The 27,493-nt window shown below is 42.7% G+C and overlaps 2 protein-coding genes across 4 annotated transcripts; one reads left to right on the plus strand and one right to left on the minus strand.

Moving 5' to 3' along the window:
* Nucleotides 1–608: 608 nt before the first annotated feature.
* On the plus strand, nt 609–2,466 carry LOC117879146 (DNA (cytosine-5)-methyltransferase 3B-like). Its single transcript, XM_034774130.1, has 2 exons — nt 609–1,421; nt 2,405–2,466. Exons 1-2 carry the CDS (start codon nt 779–781, stop codon nt 2,464–2,466), a joined length of 705 nt encoding a protein of 234 aa, XP_034630021.1. The 5' UTR covers nt 609–778.
* A 4,455-nt stretch (nt 2,467–6,921) lies between these two features.
* CCNH (cyclin H) lies at nt 6,922–25,862 on the minus strand. 3 transcript variants are annotated; one of them, XM_034774225.1, is made up of 10 exons: nt 25,557–25,861; nt 25,041–25,163; nt 22,393–22,466; nt 21,885–22,095; nt 20,711–20,874; nt 18,001–18,071; nt 15,893–16,004; nt 14,523–14,583; nt 10,370–10,446; nt 6,922–7,138 (listed from the first exon to the last, which is right to left on the minus strand). In XM_034774225.1, the coding sequence occupies exons 1-9, from the start codon at nt 25,800–25,802 to the stop codon at nt 10,393–10,395; spliced, it is 1,116 nt and encodes a 371-aa protein (XP_034630116.1). In that variant the 5' UTR covers nt 25,803–25,861; the 3' UTR covers nt 6,922–7,138; nt 10,370–10,392. The 3 variants fall into 3 exon arrangements, with proteins under 3 accessions (XP_034630116.1, XP_034630118.1, XP_034630117.1); XM_034774226.1 differs by lacking the exon at nt 6,922–7,138 and adding an exon at nt 8,009–8,388 and having other exon boundaries at nt 25,557–25,862; XM_034774227.1 differs by lacking the exon at nt 10,370–10,446 and having other exon boundaries at nt 25,557–25,857.
* Nucleotides 25,863–27,493: the final 1,631 nt, after the last annotated feature.

Below are 27,493 nucleotides of genomic sequence, written 5' to 3' on the forward strand. Positions count from 1 at the left end.
AAGCCAACCACCCTCCCTCCTTCAAAATAAACAAAGGGAGCAGGTTTGCATCAAGGAGAAACACACACAACTATCACACCGAAGCCTGGCCAGTCATAAAACTGGTTTTCAAAGCCTCTCTGATGCGCAGCGCACCTTGCTGTGCTCTTCTAATCGCCCTGGTGTCTGGCTGCTCAAAATCGGATGCCAGGCGATTTGTCTCAACCTCCCACCCCACCATAAATGTCTCCCCCTTACTCTCACAGATATTATGGAGCACACAGCAAGCAACAATAACAATGGGAATGTTGGTTGCGCTGAGGTCTGACCTAGTCAGCAAACAGCGCCAGCGAGCTTTTAAACGTCCAAAGGCACATTCTACCACTATTCTGCACTTGCTCAGCCTATAGTTGAACTGCTCCTTACTACTGCCCAGGCTTCATGAGCCATGGGAGCAAGGGGTAGGCGCGACCGTGCGGTGCTGCTGACTGAGAGGGCAGCCTGAGGCAGAAGCCTCCAGCTTGCGTGATATTCCAGGCAGGACTGAATCTCCATGAGATGAAACTTAAAGGAGAGAATGACCTGGAGTCTCTGGCTCCCATTTGGTGCTCTTAAGAGGAGGATGGCCATGTCTGTCCAGGCGCCCTGATCGACCTCACTAAGGAGAATTCCAAGGAGGCCTCCCAGAGCAGCAGTACCATGTCTGCCAGCAGCACCCAGGAGGACCAGAACAGATCCTCCGAGTTCATCGCTGGCTAGCAGGAGAGCAGAGTTGCAGGGGAAGTGATGGAATACCAGGATGGGAAAGATTTTGGAATTGGGGAGTTCATGTGGGGGAAGATCAAGGGCTTCTCCTAGTGGCTTGCAATCAGTCTCCTACAGAGTCACGTCCAAATGTCAGGCAATCTCCGGAATGCGCTGGGTGCAATGGTTTGGGGACGGGAAGTTCTCCGAGGTTTCAGCAGACAAGCTGGTAGGTCTGATGGCTTTTAGGCAGCATTTCAACCACCCCACGTTTAATAAGCTGGTCTCCTATCAACGAGCCGTACACCATGTCCTGGAGGTTGCTAGGAGCCGGGCAGGGAAGACGTTTCCAGAACCCCCGGCCAAGCAGCTAAAGACTAACTTCTGCAACAGCAGCAAGAAGCGGGTGGTTTCCGAAGTCACAAACAACAACAGGAGCCTTGAAGACAGTTGTTTATCATGCGGGAGAAAAAACCCAGCTACTTTCCACCTGCTGTTTGAGGGGAGCCTTTGCCAGACTTGCAGGGATCGATTCCTAGAGCTTTTCTACATGTACGACGAGGACGGGTACCTGTCCCACTGCACCGTCTGCTGCGAAGGCAAGGAGCTGCTGCTGTGTAGCAATGCCAGCTGCTGCAGGTGCTTCTGTGTCGAATGCTTGGAGGTCCTGGTAGGGCAAGGTACCTCGGCCAAAGCAAAAGAGCAAGAGCCCTGGAGCTGTTACATGTGTCAACCACAGAAGTGCTATGGGGTGTTACAGCGCTGATGGGACTGGAATGTACAGCTGCAAGACTTCTTCACCAGCAACAAAGGACAGGAATATGATGCACCTAAAATCTAAAAAGGCCCACACATTTCCCAGAGTCACTACCCTTGATAACAGAACATCAGTGGTTGCATTGGCTACTTGGATCACAGCAGCCCCCACAGTAGACTTGCCCACAACAGCAGTGGTGACGGTGAGCTGAGCGGACTCCATGCTTGCTGTGGTATGGCATATGCACGGGTAACTCAGGAAAAAAAGGCGCGAAACGATTGTCTGCCGTTGCTTTCACAGAGGGAGGGGCGACTGACAACATGTACCCAAAACCACCCACAACAATGTTTTTGACCCATCAGGCATTGGGAGTTTAACCCAGAATTCCAATGGGCAGTGGAGACTGCTGGAACTGAGAGATAGCTACCCACAGTGCACCGCTCCATAAGTCAATGCTAGCCACGGTAGTGAGGGACGCACTCCGCTGACTTAATGCGCTTAGTGGAGACATACGCAATTAACCGTATAAAATCGATTTCTAAAAATTGTCTTCTATAAAATCAACCTAATTTCGTAGTGTAGACATACCCTGTATTGCTTCCAATGGAACTCAGCAAATGGGTCCATCAGAAGGATAGTGAATACCACACTGTTAACCTGCAATCATGCATTGGAAAAAAAGGGGCTGAGATATACATGTAGCTCAGAAGTCATCGAGCTTTCTCATGTGTGTCTTAATTCGAAGGAGGGTAAATGCCAGTATAAAATGCATCTGTCTGATTTTAATCATTCCAGTATGGTGTTAGTGGATGACAGTTGTATTTGTATTCGCAGTTGGTGCAGTGAGTTTGTTGTTATTGTTTACCACAAAATTCCCCACAACCCATTCATAAACATCTGTCCTATGTTCAATGTTTTCCATAGTGGGATGTGATGTGAATTTCACTCTTCACAAAGTAACCGTGCAAACCATACAGACACATTAAATCCTATATGAACATCTTGAACCAATTCACTTAAGAGTGAATATATCAGCCTTAAAATATCTTATGCACCATCCAGAAATGAAATACCATTTAAGGCAAATTCAAAGGGGAGGAAAAGAGGTCATGCTTATGAGGTTATTTGTTACATCATGCCTCAGACCAAATCAAAGGAGTTCTTAAAAGAATTCAGAGTGATACTGCATCAAATCACTGGTGGGGAAAACTTATTTGGAGGGTCTGCGGATTATAACGAAGTGTGGCATATATTATTGCACCCTGTTTTTGTAGTGATTTTGATTGTTCAAATGGTCATTATTACATATCTGGTATGTTTAACTGTCTGGATTAAGAAACGAGTGAAATCCAACAAATTCATTGTTCCATTTAAGTTGGTATAAATATCATTATGTATGAAATCAGAGTGGTTGGGTTGTGATGGCAAAGAGGGTGTATCTCTTCTTACCGTCAAGAAGGGGAAATGTGGAGTTTATTAGAATTTATGTATTTTTCTGATTTATATACTGTGCTGCTTATGTACTGTTTTGTGAAACTTATGGGTCAACGATCATAGTTAAATTGTTGTTTGGACTCCATTTTGTGCGTCCTTTTGGTTAGGTCTTTTAAGAAAAGTGCGGGAAAAGGTCACGTGCCCAAGTCTATTTAAGGCCAGCACGTTCAGCATCAGGAGCTGTCCACCACAGAGGCAGCCCTTCCCTAGAACTTATGTGCACCCATTGACAGGCAGATTCTTCACAAGCTACCTACCCGAAGACCATCGTGGGGTATCCTGATCCAGCTTCAGTCCGTGTCCCTCCTGTCATCCTATCTAAGGCAGTTACAGGTCTGGAATCCAGCAACTGTAGTAGTCTGCAGTCACAACCAGCTGTCTGCTTTTCCATCTGAGTTGCCAGTGAAAGTCATTTTCTGCAAGTAAAGGAGTTCCCATAGCTTGCCAAGGGTAGAAGGGAGCCGGTCTTTATGCCCTTTTGGGGTCAAACCTCTGAGCTATTATTCTGTTGCCTTTGTTAATTTGTTTAATTTTAATAAATCTTAGTAAATCTATCTTTACACTGGATTGTTTTTACTTACCTTATGGGTTTTAAAAGTAATAGAGATATTAATCTGGGTCCGCACCTTAATCTTACTTATCTGTTACCGATTTTTGAGGTAACAACAGGAAAGGGAGACAGATGGATAGTTGAGGGAGGAGTTAGTGAAGGATGTAAAGGGGAAAGAGCTGGATAAGTCTAGATTCTGACAGGGTGGAAATCCATAGACATGGATTTGGTGTCTTCACAGGTAGCTAGTGGTCTATTTTAGAAGTCATCTGCCATTAGAACCTACAACTCCAAACAGATTGCAGTGTGTTGCAATGGGGCTTAATAGAGTCTTTTTACTTGTGCAGAGAATAAGGGAGTTGGGTTTTTATTAACCAGGTTCACCTTAGTTTACCTGTTTGAACATAAGAATGGCCATACTGAGTCAGACTGATGGTCCATCTAGCCCAGTACCCTGTCTTCTCACCGTGTCCAGTGCCAAATGCTTCAGAGGAAATGAACACAACAGGGCAGTTTATCAAGTGATCCATCCATCACCTAGTCACATCTGGCAGTCAAAGCTTTAGGGACAACAAGAACATGGGGTTGTGTCCCCGAGTCTTGGCTTATAGTCATTAATGGACCTATCCTCCATGAACTTATCTAATTCTTTTTGAACCCAGTTATACTTTTGTCTTTCACAACATCTCTGCAATGAGTTCCACAGGTTAACCATGTGTTGTGTGAAGAACATCCTTATTTGTTTTAAACCTGCTGCCTGTTAACTGCTTTGGGTGATTCTCGTGTTATGTGAAGAAGTAAATAACACTTACTTTCTTCACACCATTCATGATTTTATAGACTTCTATCATATCTCCCTTTGTTCATCTCTTTTCTAAGATGAACAATCCCAGTCAGTCTTTTTAATCTCACCTCATACGGAAGGTATTCCATACCCCTAATCTTTCTTTATTGCCCTTCTCTCTACTTTTTGCAATTCTAATGTATCCTTTTTGACATGGGGCAACCAGAACTGCACACAGTATTCAAGATGTGGGTGTACCATGGATTCATATAGAGCAAGAGTGGGCAAAATACAGCCAGCGGACCAGATCCGACCCATCTAACATTTCTGTCTGGTCTGCTTGGCTCTCTGGCTGCCCCCTCGCGATCTCTGGGCTGCTAAAAGTCCGACGGCATAGCTGGGTGCTCAGGCAGGCTGCTTGCCTGCTGTGGCTTCACGCTGCTGCCTCCAGCACTGGCTGCTATTGGCATGTCTCTGCGCGCTGCCCCCAGCACTGTCCTCACAGGAGTGGTGCTTGCAGGGGAGGGCAGTGCATAGAGACCTGCTGCCCCCATCCCCTCCTAGGGGCGTGCAGAGATGTGCCATGGTGCCAGCAGCTGGCCACTTCCAGAAGTGGCATGGGGCCACGGCATGCAGGCAGCCTGCCTGAGCATGCTGCCAGCCAGTAGCCGCCTGTGGTAAGCGCCTCCTGGCCAGAGCCTACACCCCCTCCCACACTCCAGCCCTCTGCCCCAGGTCAGAATCCCCTCCCAGACCCTGCACCCCAGCTCAGACCCCCCTCCTGCACCAAACTCCCTCCTAGACCCCACACCACCTCCATGAATATAGTAGAAATGTGTGGCCTGTGACAACTTACCAAAATTCATGGAGTGCCCCCCACACCCAAAAATTATTGCCCACCCGATATAGAGGCATTATATTTTGTCTCATTAGCATTGAGCAGATTTTTTCAGAGTACTATCCAAAGACTTCAAGATCTTTCTTGAGTAGTAACAGCTAATTTAGACCTTGTCCTGGTGTATTGATAGGTGGGATTATGTTTTCTAACACACAGGAGAGAGTGAATGAGAGCAATATGCTTTTCCTAGCCCAGAGATGGAGGTAACAGCTGAATACTTAGTTTGTCAGAAAGGTTTAGGTAAGGGGAAATGTATGTATATGCCTTTGCTTTAACCCTTGTCTGATTGTTATGTATTTTTGAGTGAATTAGTGACTTTAATATCTTCTTAAAGCATTCATCAGCTGCTGGTCATAGGAGGAAAAGGTCTTACAGGTGCCAGATATGTTGAATGGTATGACTTTCACCTCCTTCCTCTCCCATGAGGTAAAGGGAGCTAGGCCTATCATCTGAATGGTGCACTTGAGAGGGACAAAGGAGGTCTAAAGTATAGTGTGCCCTGTAGTTGTGCCAATTTGACTTCACAAAAATAGGCTAGGCCTGGTATGTGTCAGCTACACTTTGGCCTCCCCATAGTTCAAAGCACTATAGCTTGGCTTCAGCCTCCAAAAAGGAATCCATGCAGACTTCTTGTAGACAAAGCTCTTCTATGTGGACCAGTACAGCTTACCTCTACCTGAAAGCAAGACAAGGTGTTGTGACCCTAAGAGTACCCCATGAAATTTGGGGAGGTAGAGAGGCTGACAGTTCTAGGTATCCTGAACAGCATGTCATTGGTTTACTTTGTCTATGCTCAGGGTTTGCACTGAAGCAGCTGTAGCACTGCTGTATTTATAAATATTTGCCCTGACTTTAGTTAAAGGCCTGAGCTATGTGCTCCATAACTGAAAGGGAGGGTAAGGTTTCCCCCTTCAAAAAGTTATTTCATGATGGTCCATTTTCTATTGCCAAATTTCTCCATGGGCTCTTTTTAAAATAAACCAGGTTTCATGGTACACCTGAGTTGATAAGTATCTGAACCCTTAAAGGCCACTTAGTGCTGCTGCTTTTCAACAAGGGTATGGTGCATCAATGGTGACATTAGACTGATAAGTTATCTTTAAGTATGCAAAAAAAGGTACTGCTCTTCTAGAATTTTGAGTTTGTTCCAACATGGAGCAAAACCAAATTCCTAAGTTCTCTGAAAGGCAATAGAGCCTGCATCTTAAAGGTCCCTTGCACAGGAGCTGGATGAGCCAGTGTTTTTAGGTTCTATCAGTATACCCAGTGGACCTGCAGGGGAGCTAGCGTTTCATGCTGCAGCAGCCCACTAGGCTTTCCAGCAGCTTGTCAGGCAGAGTTCCAGGGCAGCTTTGGAAAATGTTTAGTTTATGAATTCAGTATTCTGACTTGTCAGAAATTGACCACGTGCACTTGTAGGTATCCTATGACATTGGCCCAATTTCCCTGACTTTACAGGTCTTTCTTGCACATCATTGGGAGGTACACTTCTGATTTTCTAGTGATCCTGAGAAACTGACAGGTAATGCTGCCAATCAGAAGAAGACATGGCATATACTTTATCGCCCACTTGCCATCAAGTGTTAATGCATTAAAAGCTCATGCAAGATTAAAAGTTAAGCATGAAAATCTCTCTTCAGGAAAGTGCATGTCTGATTCTAGAACGCTCTTTCAAAAATGTAAATATATAGAAAAATCATGTATGTGACGAGTCATTTAAATAAAATACAAATCAACTTATTATAAAGAGGCAGTTCTTCTGTAGCCCATGACAAACTGGGAACCTAACATAAGTTGTTAGAGAAAGTTTTTACAAATGAGAATCCAACATGATGCAGTAGGTGGATGACAAGTAGTTCCTGAAGTTCTGACAGGTGCCATCTTCTTTTAAAATTATAGTGAATCTACAAGGTCATCATCAGTCCATTCTTCCTAAAATGAGTGGGAAGAAAGAATCAAGTTGAATCTCTTTATTACAAGCATACACAGTACAGTAAAAGCTGTGTTATCCAGCACTTTATCACCTGGAAAGCTCTACAAACCAGTATTTCTGATCACTGAAAGTCCAATTTATAGGCCAGCAGGTGCAGGGCCAGCAGGCTCCATACCTGGCTCCCCGGAAGTGGCGACATGTCCCTGCTGCTCATAGGTGGAGGAATGGCCACGAGGGGTTCAGGGCACAGGCTCTGGAAGGGAGTTTGGGTGCAGGAGGGGGGCTGGATCAGGGCAGCACTTGCCTTGGGCGGCTTCCAGAAGATGTCCCTGCTGCTCCTAGGCAGATGCATGGCTAGACTGCTCTGTCCAATGCCTCCGCCCGCAGGTATCGCCCCCCACAGCTCCCATTGGCTGAGGTTCCTGGACAATGGGAACTGCGGAGCCAGCTCTGCCTAGGAGCAGCGGGGACATCTCACCACCCAGATCTGGCACCTCTGCCCCGAGTCCCCTCCTGCACCCAAACTCCCTCCCTCTTAATTGGAATTTTTTTACTTCCTGGCACCTCCCAATCCCCCCAACATGGCACATACTAAAGCTTTTACTGTATATGCTCTACTATAAAGACTCCAAATACTACAGGGGTAGCTATGTGATACCTCTCAAAGCACATGGAGTAGTAATTTGATGTTTAAATATAAACAAAGCAATGACTAGATGGCATAGATGAACTGTTACATCACAAAACCAAGTGGAAACGTACTTTTAAACACGAAGGGTTTCTTTTACAACAATTTATATCCTTTTAAGATACTGAACCATGCCCACAACCTCAGAAAAAGGTGTAACTCACTCTTGTCACTGTGTAGAACTAGTTTTACACACCCAGAGGCTACTTTTGTTAGTATTCATATTCTGTACAACACAGTATGTGAATAGTACAACATCTAGAAGCACAGCAAAGGAAGAATGAATACTTACTCTCACAGTAATTCTAGGGGTTTTGATGGTGGTGTCCACATGTGGTATGCCTACTCCTGAGATCAGATTATTTTGATCAACAGTGTCCATTGGGACTGTCCCTGTACCCTGGATATCCTCTCTCTCTCTCACTAAGGACATAAAAGGCAAAGTGGACTCAACTTTCTCCCCGTTCCTTTGCCAATTCAGAATCCAACTTGACCAGGACTCCATCAAGGACTGTAGAATCAGGGAAAGAAGGCAGGCAGTAGAATCCTTGTGGACAACACCTTTAAGAATTACAGTAAATGTATGTAACCATTCTTTGTGAGTTATCGTCCACATGTATTGCACTTATAGTGACTATCAAGCAGCAACCTCAGTCGGAGGTGGGTGCTAGAAATCCTAATTAAATAACTGGTAAAACGGGCATCAGATACTCAGTCCTCAAGTAACACTGGGTGAAAGCGTACACTGATCCCCTTGTAGCTGCTCTGCAAGTTTTGAAATTGTTATGCTCTCCAAGAAAAGCTGCAGAAGATTCCTGAGCCCAGGTGGAATAGGCTCTAAGCTGCATGGATGGATCTAATCTAGCTAACTCAGAGTATGATGCAATATAATTAAATGCCCATTAGGTCAGACAATATCCACCCAAAAGACTGACTATTCACCCTACCTGTATCAAGGAGCTCCTAAAGCAGAGGTGGGCAAATTACAGCCTGCGGGCCTGGGAGGCTACAGGGCAGGGGCCAGGCTGTTTGGGGAGGCACAGCCTTCCCTACCCAGCCTTCCATACAGTTTTGCAACCCCAATGTGACCCTCGGGCCAAAAAGTTTGCCCACCCCTGCACTAAAGGTTTTGTTCTGTCAAGGATGTGCAGTTTAGCTTCCCAGTGGTTGGAGCAGTGTGGGGGAAAAAGTGGCAGATGAAGCATCAAATTTAAATGAAATTGAGATTTTTGGTAAGGCCTGAGGATCAGTGTCTTTGTAGACCACCACATATGGTGGATGAGCCCGGTGAGCTGATGTTATAGCTTCTAAAAAAGGCTGTTTTCATAGACAGTATAGGGCAAGTTGCTAAGGGCTCCTATTAACCCAGCTGAAATTATATTAAGGTGTTAGGAAGATGGGAGAACTCACACGGGTGGTGGGGGTGGAGGGGGGAAGAGAAGGGGGAGGGGAACCCATGAATGAGGCCCTTGAGAAATCTAGATTCCTTAGTAAGGCCAGAAGAGATCACTCATCATCTGGTCTGAGCTGATCTAGTAGGAGCAGAGGAGAATGGTGTAACCCTGAATAGGAAGACGTGCAGAGAATATCAACTCCATAAATCTATGTTCAGCAGTAGACTGCCATGACTGCTTTAGGGATAGAAGCCCCAGTATCTTCTATTTTGGGAGACCGGTAGTGTTGACCTGCCCAACTTCCTCCTCCATTTGGGCCGCATAGTCTTTTCTGCTCTGCATCAATATATTCTAAACTTCAGCTGAACAGCTTGCTTCAGGGTAGTTAAGCCAGCATGTATGTTATCAGATGGAAGATGCAACCTCCACTCTGAGATCACATCAGGTGAGACAGGTAATGTTATTGGAGGCCCAGATGATAAGTTTATTAGGTGCACATATCAGAACTGCCTGGGCCAAACTGAAGTTAAAACATGATCATTACTGTTCTGTTTAGACTCTCAGTATTAGAGAGTGACTATCCACTGATTCCATTTATCCCTAGAGTCCATGAGATAAGGAAAGCATCTGACAGGGAGTTTGGGCTCAAACCCCCTCTTATCCCCACATTGAGCCAAATATTTAGCATTTGTTCTGGTTTATAGTAAACAGGTCTACTGACTGGTATCCACTACCCACAGAAGATATTCTGCAGAATAAAATTAGTCCATTCATACTAGTATGCTAATTACTTGCTGAGGTGGTGGTCTGTTAGGTCAGACATTCTGCAAGCCTGGTTAGACAGAGAGCTACTGCTTTGATGATCAATGCAACAGCTCTAGCCCTGAGTAGCTTCTTGCTCTCTCTCTTGAGAGAACACTGATACGTGTCAATCATCACCTGGATTGTTCGTTTATGTAACCTAAGAAGAAATTCTGAAAACAGATGAATAGCTATGACCTCTAGAATGCTTATGAAGGGGAGTCTCTGGGATTTCTGAAGGCTTGGTTTTGTAGGTGCTCTAGGTGAGCTCTGCGTCCTAACATGGAGGCATCTGTTGCCAGCACCTTGCTAGGCAGAAGTGGAGAAAACAGTATTCCTTTGCATACCTGGAAAGGATCCTTCCACCAACTTAACAATGGAGAGTTCTTCTCAGGGAACCTGCATCCTCATGCCTTGGCAATGTCTGTTGGGTAGATACAGATTTCAAACAGGCTTGCAAGGAACATAAATGGAGTCTGGCATTCTGTATAACAAGTGCAGGAAGCCACATGACCCAAGAGTCTGTGGCACACTCAAAGATGGCTGTAGGTGAGCCTACAAATGGTGGGTGAGGTCCACTATGGTCTGGATCCTCTCTTGCCGTAAGCTCTTGCTGATCTGTAATCTAACACAGGCCCTCTGCAATCTATTCTTTGGGTTGGCAACCATAACTGGGACTTCGTTGATCCTGAATCCCAGTGCGATGAAAAGACAGAATTGTTCACCTATTGCAGTGATCATCCTAGAATTAGCTAGTCATCAGGGTAAGGCTATACCTGGATCCCTTGCTGCCTCAGGTGAGCTGCCATGACTGCCAAGAATTTGAATATCTTGGTCTCTCAGCAGTGCAAAGGGTAAGGACGCTACTGGTAGTGAGATGCTCCCACTTGGACTATGAGGTCTTTGTGTGGCAAGTGAATTGATACATGAAAATACACATCTTGTAAGTCAAGAGCTACAAACCTGTCTTGGATCTAATGAATGGATTAGAGAGACATGGGGTTGCCATCCTGAATGTGAAACAATGGATGAATTTGCGGAGACAGCTCAAATCTAGAATTAATTAAATTAGATACTAGCCCTACTTCTTCAGGATTAGAAAAAAAATGGGAGTAAGACATCTTCCTACTGAACTCCAAGGACACTTCTACTTCTGAGATTTAGAAGAGAGTACATTTCTTGCTTTAGCAGAATCTTATGAGGGGTCCCTGAAGAGGGATGTGAAAAAAGTGGAGGATTGGAAGAAACTGGAAAATTGAATGGAATACCACCCCACACTTATGATCTCCAAGACCCAGCACTAGTGTCATAGATTCTAGTGCTCAAAAACTGAAGGAAGGGTACTGATTCTCCAGAAACTCTATATGGCAGTCAGCAAGTCAAATTTGATGCCATGAGGTTGATGCAGGCAGTTCAGTAAATGAGAATGCCGCAGAGGGTTTTCTGCATTTGAACCTCTGCTTCTTTCTCTGCAGCTCCTATGATCTTTGTGGACTAACAACAACATGTCTTTTGTCTGGAGTAGTATTGTGACCTAGCCTGCTTTCTCCTGAAGACTGGCATATAAACTAAGGAATGGAGAGTGGCTCTTGAATCTTTCAGAGAGTGCAGGGCTTCATCCGTTCTTGCATTAAAGAGGTCACAACTTTCAAATACGAGGTCCTCAATTGTCTGGACTTCCTTAAGGATTTCTAGAGACTGTAACCATGAATCCCTGTTCATAGCAATGGAAGAGGCCACTGAATGACCTGCAGTCTCCAACACACATAATGGCACCTGCAACGATGTACAAGCTACCAATTGCCCCTCAGATACAATGGACTTCACTTCATCCATGTGTTGAGGGGTTTTTCCAATCAAAACCAACACTTCATCCCAATTACTCTGACAAGAGCACCTGGTAATTTACAATGCACAAATGCATACTTGATTTGGAAAGAAAAAATACTCTAGTTTTTTAAAAAATGTCTCTTGAAAGTTATTTTTGGGGTCCCTGCTGCCTGGATCTTTCATGCACTGCGACTGCTACCAGCGATTCAGGAACTGGCACACGTAAAGATATTCAAATCCATCTGAAAGAACTTGCTAGCACCTCTTTGCCTTTTTAGAAGTGGGTCATCCAGCACAGAGGCATGGCCCCAACAGACACTGCTGCCAAATAAATAAAATAAAATCTGTTCACGTGCATGAGGCACATGCACACGAGTAGAAGAATACATGTGGACAATCACTCAACGCACCACCTCCCTAGACCTGAAGGCTTGGTGGCTATCAGTATTCTAGGGTACATTATGATTTAAACAACAAAAAAAGTAAACATGACCCACTGCAGTAGAAAAGCAGGCGATATATGAAATCATGAAGCAGATCTCTTATTTAAAGGTCTACCATCAGGTGGTGGTTACAGCATAGCAATAAGCTTATATGGGTCAGAAAAAAAAAGAATCAATGTGATTTCTCTCTGGTAGTAATTGCCTCTGTTTTCTTAAAGACGTGGTTTTAAACAGGTACAGAGCAAGAGAATGGTTTTTAGCTATCTGGTTAATTCATATTTTGTTTTGCATTTCTCATCTTTTCTTCAAGAAAATTTCACATGTGAAAAACAGACAAGACACCAAATCTTAAATTTTACCAAGCGCCATTGTTCCATAAAACAAGTTTTAAACAAGTGTAACATTATGGAATGGCTCTTTTTAAAAATATACAAATTTTTGCAGTTTTTAGTATAGGAATATTGTTAGAAAATTAAGGCCAAGATCATCAGGAGTGTTTGGCAATTTCAGAAGCCCCACTAAAGACATCTTGCCTTCAACGGGTGGATGCTCAGCAAGACCCAGGCTCCTCTAAGGTGTCTTGCTAGGACACTAAAAATCATTCACTTTTTAAAATCATGGGCTAATTTCAGCAATTCTCAAATTAAGAGACAACTAATGACAGCTCAAGTTTATGAAATATGGTAAGACACTTTAACTTCCATTATGAGTCAATAACTATATGAAACAGAGGCAGGTCTACACTAAAAGTGTAGATAGACCCCCTTAATACACTCCTAAGTGATATTACAACAAAACAAAAAAAACCCACGACACTCCTTAAGTCCACATAACTCCTGACATAGACAGCATGAGGTCAATGGAAGAATTTTCCTGTTGACCTAGTTACCACCTTTCAGGGAGGGGGATTAACTACAGCAATGGGAGAACCCTCCCCATCACTGTAGTAAATGTCTACATTTGAACTGCTACAGCAGTTCATGTGCAGACATCGCTAAAGGGCCCTGTATTTTAGTTATAGGATACAACCTTGACTGTCAACCTCACCCAACAGGCTTTAAATTTTCAACCATGACTGAATTCTTCAATTCCACTTAATCTAGCCAATTAAGCCTTTCACTGCTGTGGAAGCAGAATACATTCCACCTTCTGACTTTAATCTTACAAGAATCCAGTAAGAGCAGTGATTTCCCCATCTGTTAGCATGGGGCAGCATTATCCAATAGGGTTTACACCCTTCCAAGGTCCTACCCTGAATATATTCTACAAAGCCACAACTCCTATTTGTAACGACCAATTACCTCCATTCTGCTATTACTTTCCCATATGGCCATTCCTTAGTGCTACCATAACAAACCCAAATCCCTAATCCTAATTTACAAAAAAATTGCAAGAATGAGGGTAGTACAAGCTAGCCTTTAGTATGTCCTTACTTTCCTTCTGTACTCCAAGCCACTAGAACTTCATTCATTCAACACTCTTTGCTACCCACTTTCTGGACTGAATTCCTAAGAAACTTATCTACTTTGTGTTGGCTCCCATCTTGGGGACAGGTGAGATCTAGAAAATTAGCTGATTTCCTAAGAGTGAAAAACAGTACTTGGCTTCTCACAAATTACTGTAATTAGAACCAAGGTGGAGCTGTTTAATAAACTACTCCATCCTATTGGGTTCAAACTGTACATATGAATAAAGTAGTTCTTCCTATTGCATTGTTCAGTTACATTTATGAGACAGACATTCAAAGAATAGCATAAGCCACAAGTGTAAAGAAAAAATTAAAATGTTACCAAACCAGAATTCTTGCCAGAGCTTGGTCTAAACTCCTCAGGGTAAAGGCTAGCAAAAACCAAAGGGTAACATATTACACTGAAAGGAGAGAGATGTTGAAGAGCAGTACACCAACTCCCTGTGGACAACAAAGCCATGTCAAGCCCTTCTCAGACTACCACTTTAACTTAGATCACAGAGATTCCTCATGGCCACAAACCCTTTCTAGAAGGGGTTGTGATGGAAATAAGCTAGAATGTATAAGAAATTAGGAGACATGTTTTTACTGTTACTGTAAAAACATCCAGATACTAAATAGCCATTTTTGAACTGCTTGGCTTGTGAAATGTTCACTACTGAAAGTTTCCAAAACGTTTTAACAGTATTCACTAACAAGAATGATAAAATTTGTTATTAGAGAAAATATGAAAAGTGCTTCTGCAACATGTCCACTAACCTCATCCATTTTAGATTTCTTTGTAATATATTCATCATCTTCATAGCCCTTCCTCTTCTTTCTAACCCCCCCAAAGAAAAATACAAGATATTTAGACATTTGAGAGAAAGTTCAGCTCCAATACTAGCCTCTTTCTTCCTTACCCTTAGCATTTTTAAATTCGATCTCTGTTGCACATTTCTTGAATACAAAAATGCAGTTAGAGTTTCACTAATGCTGGAAGTTTCTTGCCACTTCACTTTGCTACCTAAAAGCAAAGTCTTAGATCTTACATGGAATAGTGTAGTTTTACAATCTGCACAAAAAGACTTTTTCATTCATAAGCCGAATTTTTTCAGTAAAAAAGGGAAGCATCAGAGAAGGGGGTCAGCTTATGAACAGGTATAGAGAGGGAGAGGTGGGACACAGTCCCTCCCTGCAAAACAGGGAGCAAGGAGAGGCAGCACAGCCAGCAGAGCCAGAAGGGAGACGGCTGCGGCTATGCCGCCCAGCCCGCTGGAGACGGCCTCCCCTGGCCCTCCCCAGAGAGGGTGGGAAGGGATGGATGGGGAGAGTGTGGGGGTCCTGGGATAGGGGTGGGGTCATGTGTGGGGTGGTCACAGAGATTACTCATCTGACCCCCAGCTTCTCCCCCCCCCCAAAAAAAATTTCTCCACCATTTGCTGTCCCGGCCCGTCAGGGTAAGCAGCTGCCGCACCAGGACACTTTGTTTACTTAGGTTTACCTCTCTGCCTGCGGACATATGAGGTAAACAAACCATCTCTGCCCACCAGTGGCTTATCCTGATGGTCCAGGAGCCAAAGTTTGCTTACCCCTGAATTATAGGGTCGGCTTATGAACGGGTCACAAAAATTTTCCATTTTTACTCATCCATCTTGGGGGGGGGGGGGGGGGGGGGGGGGGGGGTCAGCTTATAAATGAACTGGCTTATGATAGAATATATCTGGTATATTTTACACAAATTTGATTAAAGGATCTATAAGCCCTTGATAAACTGATTGTTAACTACACCCTTTTAGGCAACTGTTAACCATTTTTAGATAGATTAAATGGCACATAGAGGTAATTTGCTTCAGGTCCCATGGTAAGTCAGTGGCCAGAAAGGGGAACGAACCCTGGAGTCCAAGCCCCTACTTTAGCAACTGTTAGTGATATTGTTTTGCACATTAAACATTTTATTTTATAAAAAAGTACGATATACAGTCTAATAAATTAAACCAATTTTCATTTTTATCTGACTATATTGTACAGTGCAAGGAAAATTAACATTTTATAAAAGCTAGCATATCACTGCAGAAAGTGATAGTTCCAACTGGTAGGGTAGGAAAGCAGAAAGTCAAAACTCCTTAATGCTCCAAATCTCTACTTACAAGTTTGTATTAAGAGCAAGTTCTGAGCTGTGACATTTCTCTAACTTCTGCTTTAGAACAGCAACCTCCTCAGGCCGTGGTGGTTCATATTTCTTTATGAGATTTTTCATGCCTATAGAGGTAACACCGCAAGTTTTCAAAGTAATTAATTAGTTGCAATAAGTTAATTAATTCTCACAACGTTCTTGTAAGTTATTCCAAGAGTCAGTGGCATAGCCATGATTAGAACTCAAGAGCCCCGCCTCACAGCCCTGACTTAGTCCAATAGACTAGACTCTCTTCAGTGTACTAAGCACAAGATAAGATTCAAACCACATTTCTATTTTGGAAAGATCTAGTCAAATCAGAACAGTTTATAAAGAATTTGGTGGCACAATCTGAAGGCCCCTTCAATAGGGCCATCTCCTCTTGCCTTTGTAATCTAATGAAGGTATCAAAGCAAGCTTTTCAACAGATATCTAGAAGCTGCAATAGTACATGCACTGCACTACAGACCATTTTAATTGGATTGAAAGTTTACCAGATAATCTTTTTATTTGACAAAGCAAATATTAGGTATTTGAAGAAGAAAAAAAAAATTAAGATTTCTTTCAAATGGCTTCGTAAACAAAATCTCATCTTGGCAAACCAGAAAATACTCTTAAATTTTAGAGAGCCCAAGATTACATGTGTAAGAATCTTAACAGTCACTTTACGTCAGAGGATTTATTCTAAGTAGTGTCAAGATACAGTGTAAGCTCAGAGCAAAGAACTGCACTGAAACTAGTAGGCATCATGATTCTGGATCTCCTCAAGGCCAAGTGATAATGCAGAGCTAGCATTACTGTACTAGAAAGCATCAGGAAATGTTGATACAGTGCAGAAAGTAAAAAGTATATCAAGTCTTAAAAATAAAGATTAGTTACAATCTTGTTAAAATACACTAAATTCGTCATCTTTCAGCAAGCATAAGAGAAAGAACAGGGCCTTATTTTTACCATTACCAGTTTTCTGTACCACTGGTATGTTTGCTTTTTTAAAATATATATATTTTTTCTTGTGTCCTAGCCTAAAGGCAAGTTTCCAATGAAAATATATGATGGCTGGAGGGAGAGAGTGTGATATATATATATATAGATATGTAAAAAGATGATGTGAATGAACTTCTTTTCTCTCCCCTTTATTTTTATTTAAAGGGGAGGGAAAAGAAGTTCATTCACATTTTTTTTACATTAGAAATATCTAGTCTGGAAAACACTTGTGAAATAACAGTCTCACAAGGGCCAAGAAATTGAAAGTTCAGCAACTGAGAGGTGAAGGACTTTTTAAATCACTGAAATCTTTTGACTGTTTTTAACACTTAACTTCAATGACTAACATTTTGGAGAGAAAGTCTTTGTTAAGGATTCAACACACACACACCCCTTTCTATTAAGGTGCGATAGTTAACAATGTGCATCAAGGCACGCAATGCATTCTCTAGCAAAACTGGATTTGACATTTTTGATGTTTCTAAGACAAAGACAAACAGAAATAAAAAATGCTTAAAATCCCTTTCAAGCCTTCTTTATATATCACAAAGCAGTTAATAAAAGGAAGCAAGAGGAGTCTTTTAAAAGACGAAACCTTTACAGCTCACCATTAAACTTTTAAAAGTTATTTAGCTTAGAAAATGTACCCTCTAGTGGCACAAGTAGTAATCCGCAGGTTTCTGCAAACTTGAAAAATGAGTAAAAGCAAATTGCTTGCATTTCTTCTAAGTTAACAGCAACCAAGAAAATATTTCACCCAAATTCACAAGTAGCAACAGCAGCAGATATCAAAAGTAATACTCTCACTTTTCAAGAGTGTGGTCAATCCCCAAGATCTTGTTACAGATAAAAATATTGAGGCTCAGTGCATCATTACTAGACTCTTATTTTAATTTCATTTTTATTTTTTGTATAGAAAATTTGGTTTCAAATGTTTTAAACTGCTAACTAGTTCATTTTGTGACCCCTTTGTCTATTAAGCTTGCAACAATTTTGCAGTGAGGAAGACTGGTATACAGTGTGTCTGGTGTGTCTGTAAAACTCTTAAATATTTAGTTTGGGGAAAAATGCATACTTCTCAGCACAATGTTTACTTACATTTCATTCCATCTAGTAACTGGGACAGAGATGTTCTGTTTTCTTTCAGCGCAAGACACTCTGATAAATAGCTACAAAAAAAGTAAGAAAAATGTGGAATTCTAGAGTTACTCCAATAAATGATTAATTCAACACATTCTTCATAGCTGTGCCATTGTTATTAATGTAAATGACAAACAGTGTCAAGCTCTGATCGTTGAAGCTTTATGATGTTAGCAACATGACTGAACAAACTTGTTTTCTATAGTAAAATATTTTTTTCCCTTGCATAAATAGCTAAATCGAACACCATTAAGAGAGGCAGATGGGTTTAAAAATTGAACTGCTACTAAAAATCATCATGGCCTTTAATGTTGCAAAATAGACTTTCATAAGTAAACTAAGTCATCTTCCCAAATCTGTAGGCAATCGGCTCTGAGGTGCGTCCTTTCATCTAACTAGGGTATTGATACAAGTCTATGTTGATGATTTGTTTGTTTTTTAAAGTCGCTATTTCATTGCTGATCACTTAAAGAAAAACATTCAGTTTATCTATTTATCCATTCTTGAAGTATAGTGTTTATATATGCATTTCTACTGTGCCAATCACAATGGTATTATTGGCAATAGCAAATAATATTGTTTCAATAATGTAGGAGTCTGAAACTTAATCTGCTTCTGTTTGGCAAGTTGTAAAATAGCTCAGAATGACCACCAAATGAACTATGACCCTTCTTTTTTCACTTTGGAATAACATTTTTGTCCCAGATCAAATGACAGTTTATGCTCGAACGTCCAACAAAACACTTCAAAAATAGAGACAGGCTCTGTAATATATGAAAGTAAAAGCATAGATCAGTTTTACTGAAAATGAAATCCACGTGAGTACCATTCATATTACTAATACCCCGGATGTCACTCTTTGGAATTTAGTTTCTAACCTACAATTTGTTTCTTTTAAAACTGGCTCTGGACAGAAGTTAGAGCACTTGTAAATAAATATTATGTAAACACAGGGCTCACAAGGTGAATTTAAACAGAGTTTGAATTAACTTAAAATTCAGGTGAAGCCCAAAATATAGTTATTTACCAACGAAGCAGGAAGCAATCTAGTGTAGAGAGGAAAGACTTACAGCAGTTCCGATGCTATTGGACTACAATAATATTTTGCAATTACATAAGACCGCATCTACAGGAATGGTAGGTAGGCATTATAACCCCATTCTACAGGTGGTATAACTAAATTAGCTCTACCACAACAGTAATCTGGTGACATGCAGAGAATCAAGGCCAGGCAATGGAAAAGACATTGCGATAAAATTCAGGACCTCCTAGCCCTGCGCAATATTACTGTAGGCCATGAAACTGGGATACATCACGCTTATCAAATGGAAACATTCAAACATTTTTGTGCTTCCTGGGAAAACACATCAGTTTGTACAAGAAAACCATACCTATACGTTGGTTGGGAGGGGACATTACTTTTCCCCTCCCACATCATTCTCCTCTTCCTCAAACTGCTTTTTGTTCAAAACTTAAAACAAGAGATTCACTTTAAGACAGAATTCAAACATGGACAGTCCAAAGAGTGAAACTTTTGGAAGTTATGAGTGATCAAACATGGGGTATAGTGAAAGCCATTCTGCATTCTGAGTTACAGTGGTTCCGACCTGCAGCTATTACAGTAAATGTAGTCACATTCAAGGTATGAGGTTACGACATAACCCCATACTCAGGGGCACTATGAGGCATAAGACAAAGAAAATTGCCACACAATTAGTGTAAGTATCCAGTGTAGCCACATTTGTTAGAATATCTATAAATAAGTGCCTGGTTTAATAGATGTTTTACAAAAATCTTCCCCCTTCCCGCATTAAAGTTTACCACCTGACATTTCAAAACTTGCTGAATCTTGTTTGGAAACTCCCCCTTTTAACTTTCAGTTGACACATACCATGGAAATCAACAAGGGAGCTTCTGCCAAATGGAGTGCCACTATCAGTTTAATTGGAAATTGATCAGCCAAACAATGCCAGTACTTTAAAGATTTTAGAGCTCTTAAAATAGGTCTACACTGCAATAAAATACCCATAGCTAGCCCATGTCAGCTGACTCTGGCTCACAGGGCTCTAAAATTTCAGTCCCAGAGCCCAAGCTCTAGACCAAGCATTTAGACAGCAATTTCGTAGCCATGCAAATGAAACAGCCAGCTGCAGCTGTTTTACTGCAGTGCAGACATACTCGTAGCCACGTTTCTCTCGTTCGTTTCCAAGTATATGGAGCCGAAATATTAGCCAGAGACAATGGTTAGAGCTCTTGTAATTTTTAGCTGCTGGTGGCTAAGAGAACCTTCAGTTCTCACCGAAGCCAATGAGAATCAAGAATGCTCAGACCCTTCAGGATCACGCTGAAAGTCTGTAGTGCTTTAACTGGGCCACATGAGATACGATTGGAGGAAGCAAAGACTCAGAGGAATATTAAAGACAAGACACCTATTTCTTATCTAGTGCAACATTCTGTTTCCAACAACAAAAGAAAAAATAAATAGTGATACTTCACCATTTGAAACAGCCAGTTAAGTGTCTCGTTTCAGAGACTATTTATTCCCTATGAGTCAAATACATAGGTATACATCTGTATAAAGATATCTCCACCTGGAACAAAAATTAATTCCAGCAGCAAAATCAGTCATTTAAGCCATAACACTGAGGAGGAAAAAAAAAAAGTCTACCTTTCCATATTAATTCCTGCCCTGGAAGCACTAGATAAGATGGCAGTGAGAGCTATTTGTGAAGGTGTAAACAGAAGGTAGGCATCTGTCAGAGCTATTCGATTGAGAAAGTCATCAGCTGTTTTTCTCAAGACCTCAGGATTCTCCAGCAATGGATAACGAGTCTAGAAAATAAATATTCAGACATTACTTCTGCTGTGTTTTAATCTTATTGATACACGACCTCAGTGTAAAATTGTTCCTATTCTTCTGTATGAAAGTTTGAGACATATGAATCAAAATGGCATTTTTAAAAACAAAGTTTAAGAGGGTATCTTATTCTAAAAGCTACCCTGCAATGTTTAGTGACCACATATAAAGCAGAGATGTTTCAATTCAGATGTGTTCCCACTTATTACAGTATAAAACCAAGACTTTCTAGGATACATTTTACATTAGAGAATGACAAAAGATGAACACAAATTCGGTGTATGACTCATGAGATTTTCCCCCACACATGCTAACTTATTGTATACTGAATATTGTAACACGAAGACTGCTTCTGGTTAACAAATCGTCATACAGAGCTTTCCCTCCTGCCCTATTCTAGCATATTCTAACTCAGAGGTTCTCAAACTTCACTGCACTGCAACTCCCCTCTGACAACAAAAATTACTACATGACCCCAGGAGGAGTGACTGAGACCTGAGCCTGCCCGAGCCTGCCACCCTGGGCAGTGGGCCCAACGCCTGTAACCTGAGCCTTGGCACTCAGGGCTGAAGTTCTTGGGCTTCAGACCCGACACTGGGCACTGGGGCTTGGGCTTTGGCTCCAGGCACCAGCAAGTCTAATGCCAGCCTTGGTGATCCCATTAAAATAGGGTCACGACCCACAGTTTGAGAACTGCTGTTCTAACTTGTTAAAAAAAATGGACAGTAATACTGTGGTCCTTCAATTCAAGAGTCACACACGTGACCAAGTTTTTTTTCCAAAAAATACTAGCAGTCATATAACCTCCACATATTTGATCCACTACAAAATGGGCCCCCAAGCAATTGCCACAATACTTTGAAATATTAACAAATATGGTATTATAAAATGAAGTTAACATTTTAAAGAATATTAATAAATACCTAACTTGGTACCAAGTTTTTTAATAGTGCAGGGAGGAGAAAGAGTGTAATTAAAGTATTACCTTCAAATCAATTAAAAATCCCTCAAATGGTCTATAAGGGTTGTGCACTATAAGATGGAAGTTCAGCTGCTGAATAAGTAGTAATTCATATTCCAAGATCTGTTCAAGAGCCTTCTCCTGACCTGGAGGGTTCTCTCGAAGGTTACCAACAAACTGTGCACTGGACACATTAAATTCATCTACTTTACATGCCAAGAATGCACATGTTAACCTTGGAAAAGAAGTATAATAAACATAATTTAGTTCTGTGGCATGCATCATGCTGTTATCATATACAGACATTCTGGTTCAGAGTCTTTATTTCCCCTTTTTGAAAGGAAGAAGTGTTTTGAAGAATACAATAACCTATTCCCAAAAGGAAAGTGACGAAAATTCATTATTCAGATTCTTGTTTTATATAAACAGGTAAAAGTCCAGGCTCTTTAATGTCCTCGAACTTTCATAAGTTACCTGATATGACAATATTGACAAACATTAAAAGTAAGATTCAAAGTGTCCCATTACTCACATTATTATTCGAGGGTGATACTCCATCACTGAGTTATTGAGGTAAAAACGTTTGAAGTACATAGTAGCTGTTCCCTAAATATAAAGAGTCAGTAAGGGCCACTTGAGCAAAACAGCACATAGGTAATGTTCAACACACAGAATGTACACATTTAAAAAGACATTTCAACATTCCATGGGGCAAGTCTATCTAAGGTACTTATCTGCCCCCACCCCCACCCACCATAAAACCAGCACCTCCCCACCTTTAACGTATTTATCCTCAATAACTCTGCTAGGTATTATTACACATTGCACCCTGCCCACACAAAAATAAATAGGGTGTGTAAGTACACACATGGAACTGAGGCACAGAGAGCTAGATCCACAAAAGGACCTAATGGCAAAGCAATACTTAACACATAAGCAATCTAGTGGAGAGTATTTCAGAGTAGCAGCCGTGTTAGTCTGTATCCGCAAAAAGAACAGGAGTACTTGTGGCACCTTAGAGACTAACAAATTTATTATAGCATAAGCTTTCGTGGACTACAGAAGTGGGCTGTAGTCCACGAAAGCTTATGCTCTAATAAATTTGTTAGTCTCTAAGGTGCCACAAGTATTCCTGTTCTTTTTTTAGTGGAGAGTAGAATCCTCAGCCCTGAATAAGGTGCCTAGGCTCCCCATAAAATGCAGGGGAGAGTTAGGCAACTGAGAAACAAATCCTTACAAGCCAGCAAGCTGAGTGGTGAGCAATCTAAACTAGTCAGTGGAAAATACTGAGGCAAAGGGCAAGAGCTAAGTCCCACCCCTCAAAGGGACATAGGCACCAAGACTGAAGGAGGCACCTATCTCAGCTCAAGATTCACAGCCATGAACTCTCCCCTGGAGTTAGGCTCCTAAACCAGGTCAGCGCACTCTCACAAAAGACAACCTCACATACAGCAGGCCCCCCCAGCCACTGTAGTCAATAGCCTCATGGAATGCCTGTTTTGAACAGGGATTTGAAGCCAGGTCTTCCACCTCACAGGTAAGTGCTCTAACCACCAGGCTATTTGCTAGAATGGAGTAAGCTCTCCCACTGAAGCTGTTCCTTTGCTCTTTTGTGCTGATTAGGCCTGCTCTGAGAAAATTGGGCCCAACAGGTAAACCTAGAAACCAGAGAAACACCTAGTTTAAGAATTTCATCAGAACTGGGAGCAAACTTAAGGTGGAAAGCTGCTCAGTGCATCACAACATTTCTGCACATGCATACCGACAGAAACTTTGGCATCTTGGGTCACTGGACACCTAAAGGATTAGGCAGCAGCTGAACAGGAGTTTTGTGAATGTCAGAGGCATCTAATTTTGGATTCAGGTGCCTTAATCTCTTTGTGGATCTAGAGATAAGTGACTTGCCAGGGTCACATAAGAAGTCTGTGGCAGAACAGTGAATTGAACCCCGATCTCCCAAAGCTCAAGATACCACCTTAACCATTGGACCATTAGTCCTCTCTATCCATTTCACATCAGCATCTTGATAAAACACATTGACGTGCAATCCAGTATATTTTTTTCTCCTATTTACTTCATGTCTCTATTGCTATTCAATTTTTCTTTAGATGCTTAGCTAAAATGTTAATTTGTAAGAAGTTCAGATTTCTCCAAATGTAGGCAGGTAGACAGCAGTCATTCTAGAAAACATGTCATTAATTCTAAACTAAGAAGTACCTTTCATACCACTGAATCCCTTGTGTAAGCCTAAAATTTTCTCATGAGCCTCCTTTCCCCATAAACCTCTATCTCCACTGTTTAGTTTCAGAATATTTCATCTATGAATCATGAAAAGCTTCAGCCTATCATTTGAGAAGCAGTGCCCTGGATGTTGGAGAAGATATGCTTTAAAATAAAAAAACAAAAAAACTCAACTACGTTTCTAGAATAAAAACCCTACAGGGGTTTACCTTTGTCACATTTAGCACAAGTGTATGATATAATAAAGGTTTAAAGTGTGTCAAGCCCAGAATTACACAGAAATTCAGATTTAGAGTTTCTTCTTTCATTCTTCAATTCATTTCTACTGTCAAATTTTGGTTTTGTAGGATGAAACCTAGCTCTTTACATACAATAATCTAATAATATAAAGAGGTGCCCTAGAGATAGTTTCACTAAAACTGGTTCAGGGAGGTGTAAGTTTCCCTCTCTTCTAGCAAGAGCACTTTTTCCCCAGGAGACAGTCAACCTGAGCAAGAGCAGATTAAAAACCTGCCAGAGACTTTTCTGGCCTGATTCAACTCCCATTAAAAAGCAAGATAGATTAGATAGATTCTGGATTATTCCTTCTAATAGCTGTATCCATGATGCCAATCAAGTCAGACCCTCAACAGGGAAAAAACCCTCCCACAGTTGAAACAGAAGGACAAAAAAAGCTTGCAATACACAGACCTAAAAAACCAATGAGGAACGTGTCTAGGGCCCCATGGGCACTTCACCTCCTGCTCCTTTGGTGGCTGTAAGGATCAAGTCCTTTTAGTCCCCACAAACCGAACATGTGGGAAGATGGGGCAAGTGCCCCCACAGTGACCTCCCCACGGTGCTGGAGATGTGGGTCTCTCAAGAGAGGGGCAGTTTGCAAAGGAAAGGCTGCGTCCCTACGCTTCTCTTCGGCAGACCGATCAATTGTACACAACTCACCACCACGGATCTGGGCATGGCAGGTTTGAACACAGAGCAGAAATCCAGCAGTTTCCTCTCATAATATTTACAGATTGCCAACTCCTCCCGGGGCTCCATAAGCAGCGAGTCGCTCGGCCGAGCCTGTGGGAGAACACGGGCAATGTCACTGCGGGGCGGGAGCCTGCAGCCAGGGATCGGCAGCTGCTTCGGGCCCCGGCCGCGGACCTCCTCCGTGCGCGGGGCACAGCAGCAGAGGCTGCCTGCACCGGGGCCGCCACAAGAGGGGCGGCGAGATCCCGGGGACACTCCCGGGCCCCGCCCATACCCGCTGCTTGGCGCAGCTGTTGCCGGCCAGCAGCTGGGGGGAGCCGCGCCGAGCACCCGTGACTCGCCGACAGCTGCAGTCACGGTGCTCCCTCGCGCCCGGCTCCTAGCTAGGGTGTCCCCGGGACCGACCCTCAGACGACGACTTCCCCGTCCCGAGCCCAGGTGCTGGCTCTGGCTGGGCAGGGACGCGGCGGGGCCGGTCGGTACCTTTCCGCAGGCCACCGCTTTGCAGCGGAACTTGCGGTTGGCGTCGGCTCGGCAGCGGGCCAGTTCCTCCTCACTGCGGAACGTCCAGTGCCGCCTCTGCGTGCTGCTGTGGTACATCCCGGCCGCGGCCAGCCGACCCAGCGCTCCCCAACCGGCACCCGGCGCGCGTACGCCACCAACCCCAACAGACACTCCAGGGAAACTCAAGTCAAGCCCCGCCCCCCGCGCGTCATCCATATCCGACATATCCCAGCATGTCTCGCGGCACTACGGATCCAAGCGTGTAGTGCGGCTCGGCGAACTCTTCTCCCACCAAGCTCTGCAGTCCCCGCGAAACTACAATTCCCGGGAGGTGCAGCGACACAGCTCCTGGTAGTTCCCAGCGTTCCCTGCTCTAACCGGAGGCAAGCGGTTACTGGGCATGCTCAGTTCGGGTGAGCATGCTTAGTACACCCAAAGTAGGGAATTGGGAGCGACAGCTGTTTGCGTCGTTACACAGAAAATAGAAATAACTTCCAGCAATTTTATTTTTTGTATTTTTAGTGTTTGAATAAAGGGAGTTCCAAAAAAAATCAGTTTCCAGAAAAATTTACAAATTTCAGTAAAATTCTTCCCACATAGCTACAGCTCTGCAGCAGCCCACCTGGCAGGCTGCTGGGGAGGTTGGAAACCCTAAGAGTCCTGGCTTCCCAGCTGCTTGCCAGACAGGAAGTTGTGCAGCTCAAAGACCTTTGGTAACAGCCTGGCTGGCTGCTGGGGCCCTAGGAGGTAGGCAGGTGAACTGGGAGAAAAGTTGAAACAGAATCACCACATCCCCACTAAACTTTTCCATTAGCATTAGCATTTTTGACCAAAATATATTTTGTCAGAAAATTTCCATGAGCTGTAGCTACTACCACAACACAACACACAAGTAATGGTTATTAATAATAAAAAAGTATTTTCTCATCTGCAACCAAGTCACAGGAAAGAGAAAAGTCTGTAAATGTTACTGAGCCTCAAATCCCCATTAATCTGTTGCATCCAGCCATATCAAAGCTCCTAACTCTGTGGGTACATATGTCTATACTGCAATTGAACGCCTGTGGCTGGCCCGCTCCAGCTCACTCAGGCTCATGGGGGGTTGTGATAAATAAAGTGGGTAGATAGGTCCCTTTGATGGACACCCATCCAGCCAGATAGCTGTAAAATCTCTCTTGGTAACTGTTCTTTACTTGCTTTACCTATAAAGGGTTAAAAAGTTCCCCAGGTAAAGAAAAAAAAGTGGGCACCTGACCAAAAGAGCCAATGGGAAGGCTAGAACTTTTTAAAATGAGGAAAGAAACTTTCCTTTTGTCTGTTGTGTCTCTCTGGGAAAGAAGGGAACAGAGGGCAGCAGGAATGCTGTATAAGGCTTGAACCAGGTATGGAAATTCATAGATTCTAGGGCTGGAAGGGACCTCTAGAGGTCATCGAGTCCAGTCCCCGCCCTCATGGCAGGACCAAATACTGTCCAGACCATCCCTGATAAACATTTTTCTAACCTACTCTTAAATATCTCCAGAGATGGAGATTACACAACCTCTCTAGGCAGTCTATTCTAGTATTTAATCACCCTGACAGTTAGGAACTTTTTCCTAATGTCCAACCTAAACCTCCCTTGCTGCAGTTTAAGCCCATTGCTTCTTCTTCTATCCTTAGAGGCTAAGATGAACAAGTTTTCTCCCTCCTCCTTATGACACCCTTTTAGATACCTGAAAACTGCTATCATGTCCAAACTAAACAAACCCAATTCTTTCAGCCTTCCTTCATAGGTCATGTTCTCTAGACCTTTAATCATTCTTGTTGCTCTTCTCTGTACCCTGTCCAATTTCTCCACATCTTTCTTGAAATGCGGTGTCCAGAACTGGACACAATACTGCAGCTGAGGCCTAACCAGAGCAGAGTAGAGTGGAAGA

This window comes from Trachemys scripta, chromosome 6 (assembly GCF_013100865.1).
Source record: "Trachemys scripta elegans isolate TJP31775 chromosome 6, CAS_Tse_1.0, whole genome shotgun sequence".
Taxonomy (NCBI): Eukaryota; Metazoa; Chordata; order Testudines; family Emydidae; genus Trachemys; species Trachemys scripta.

What these genes read in the sequence shown, in the direction of transcription:
- LOC117879146 (XM_034774130.1), top strand. Translation starts at nt 779, where the DNA reads ATGGGAAAGATTTTGGAATTGGGGAGTTCATGTGGGGGAAGATCAAGG. An exon ending in AGGTACCTCGGCCAAAGCAA is followed by an intron (nt 1,422 to 2,404) that starts AAGAGCAAGAGC and finishes TGTTTTCCATAG; the next exon opens with TGGGATGTGATGTGAATTTC.
- CCNH (XM_034774225.1), bottom strand. Translation starts at nt 25,802, where the DNA reads ATGTCGGATATGGATGACGCGCGGGGGGCGGGGCTTGACTTGAGTTTC. An exon ending in TATCACCCTCGAATAATAAT is followed by an intron (nt 22,096 to 22,392) that starts GTGAGTAATGGG and finishes TTCTTTTCCAAG; the next exon opens with GTTAACATGTGCATTCTTGG. An exon ending in CTTGCTCTTAATACAAACTT is followed by an intron (nt 14,584 to 15,892) that starts GTAAGTAGAGAT and finishes TGGGGGGGTTAG; the next exon opens with AAAGAAGAGGAAGGGCTATG.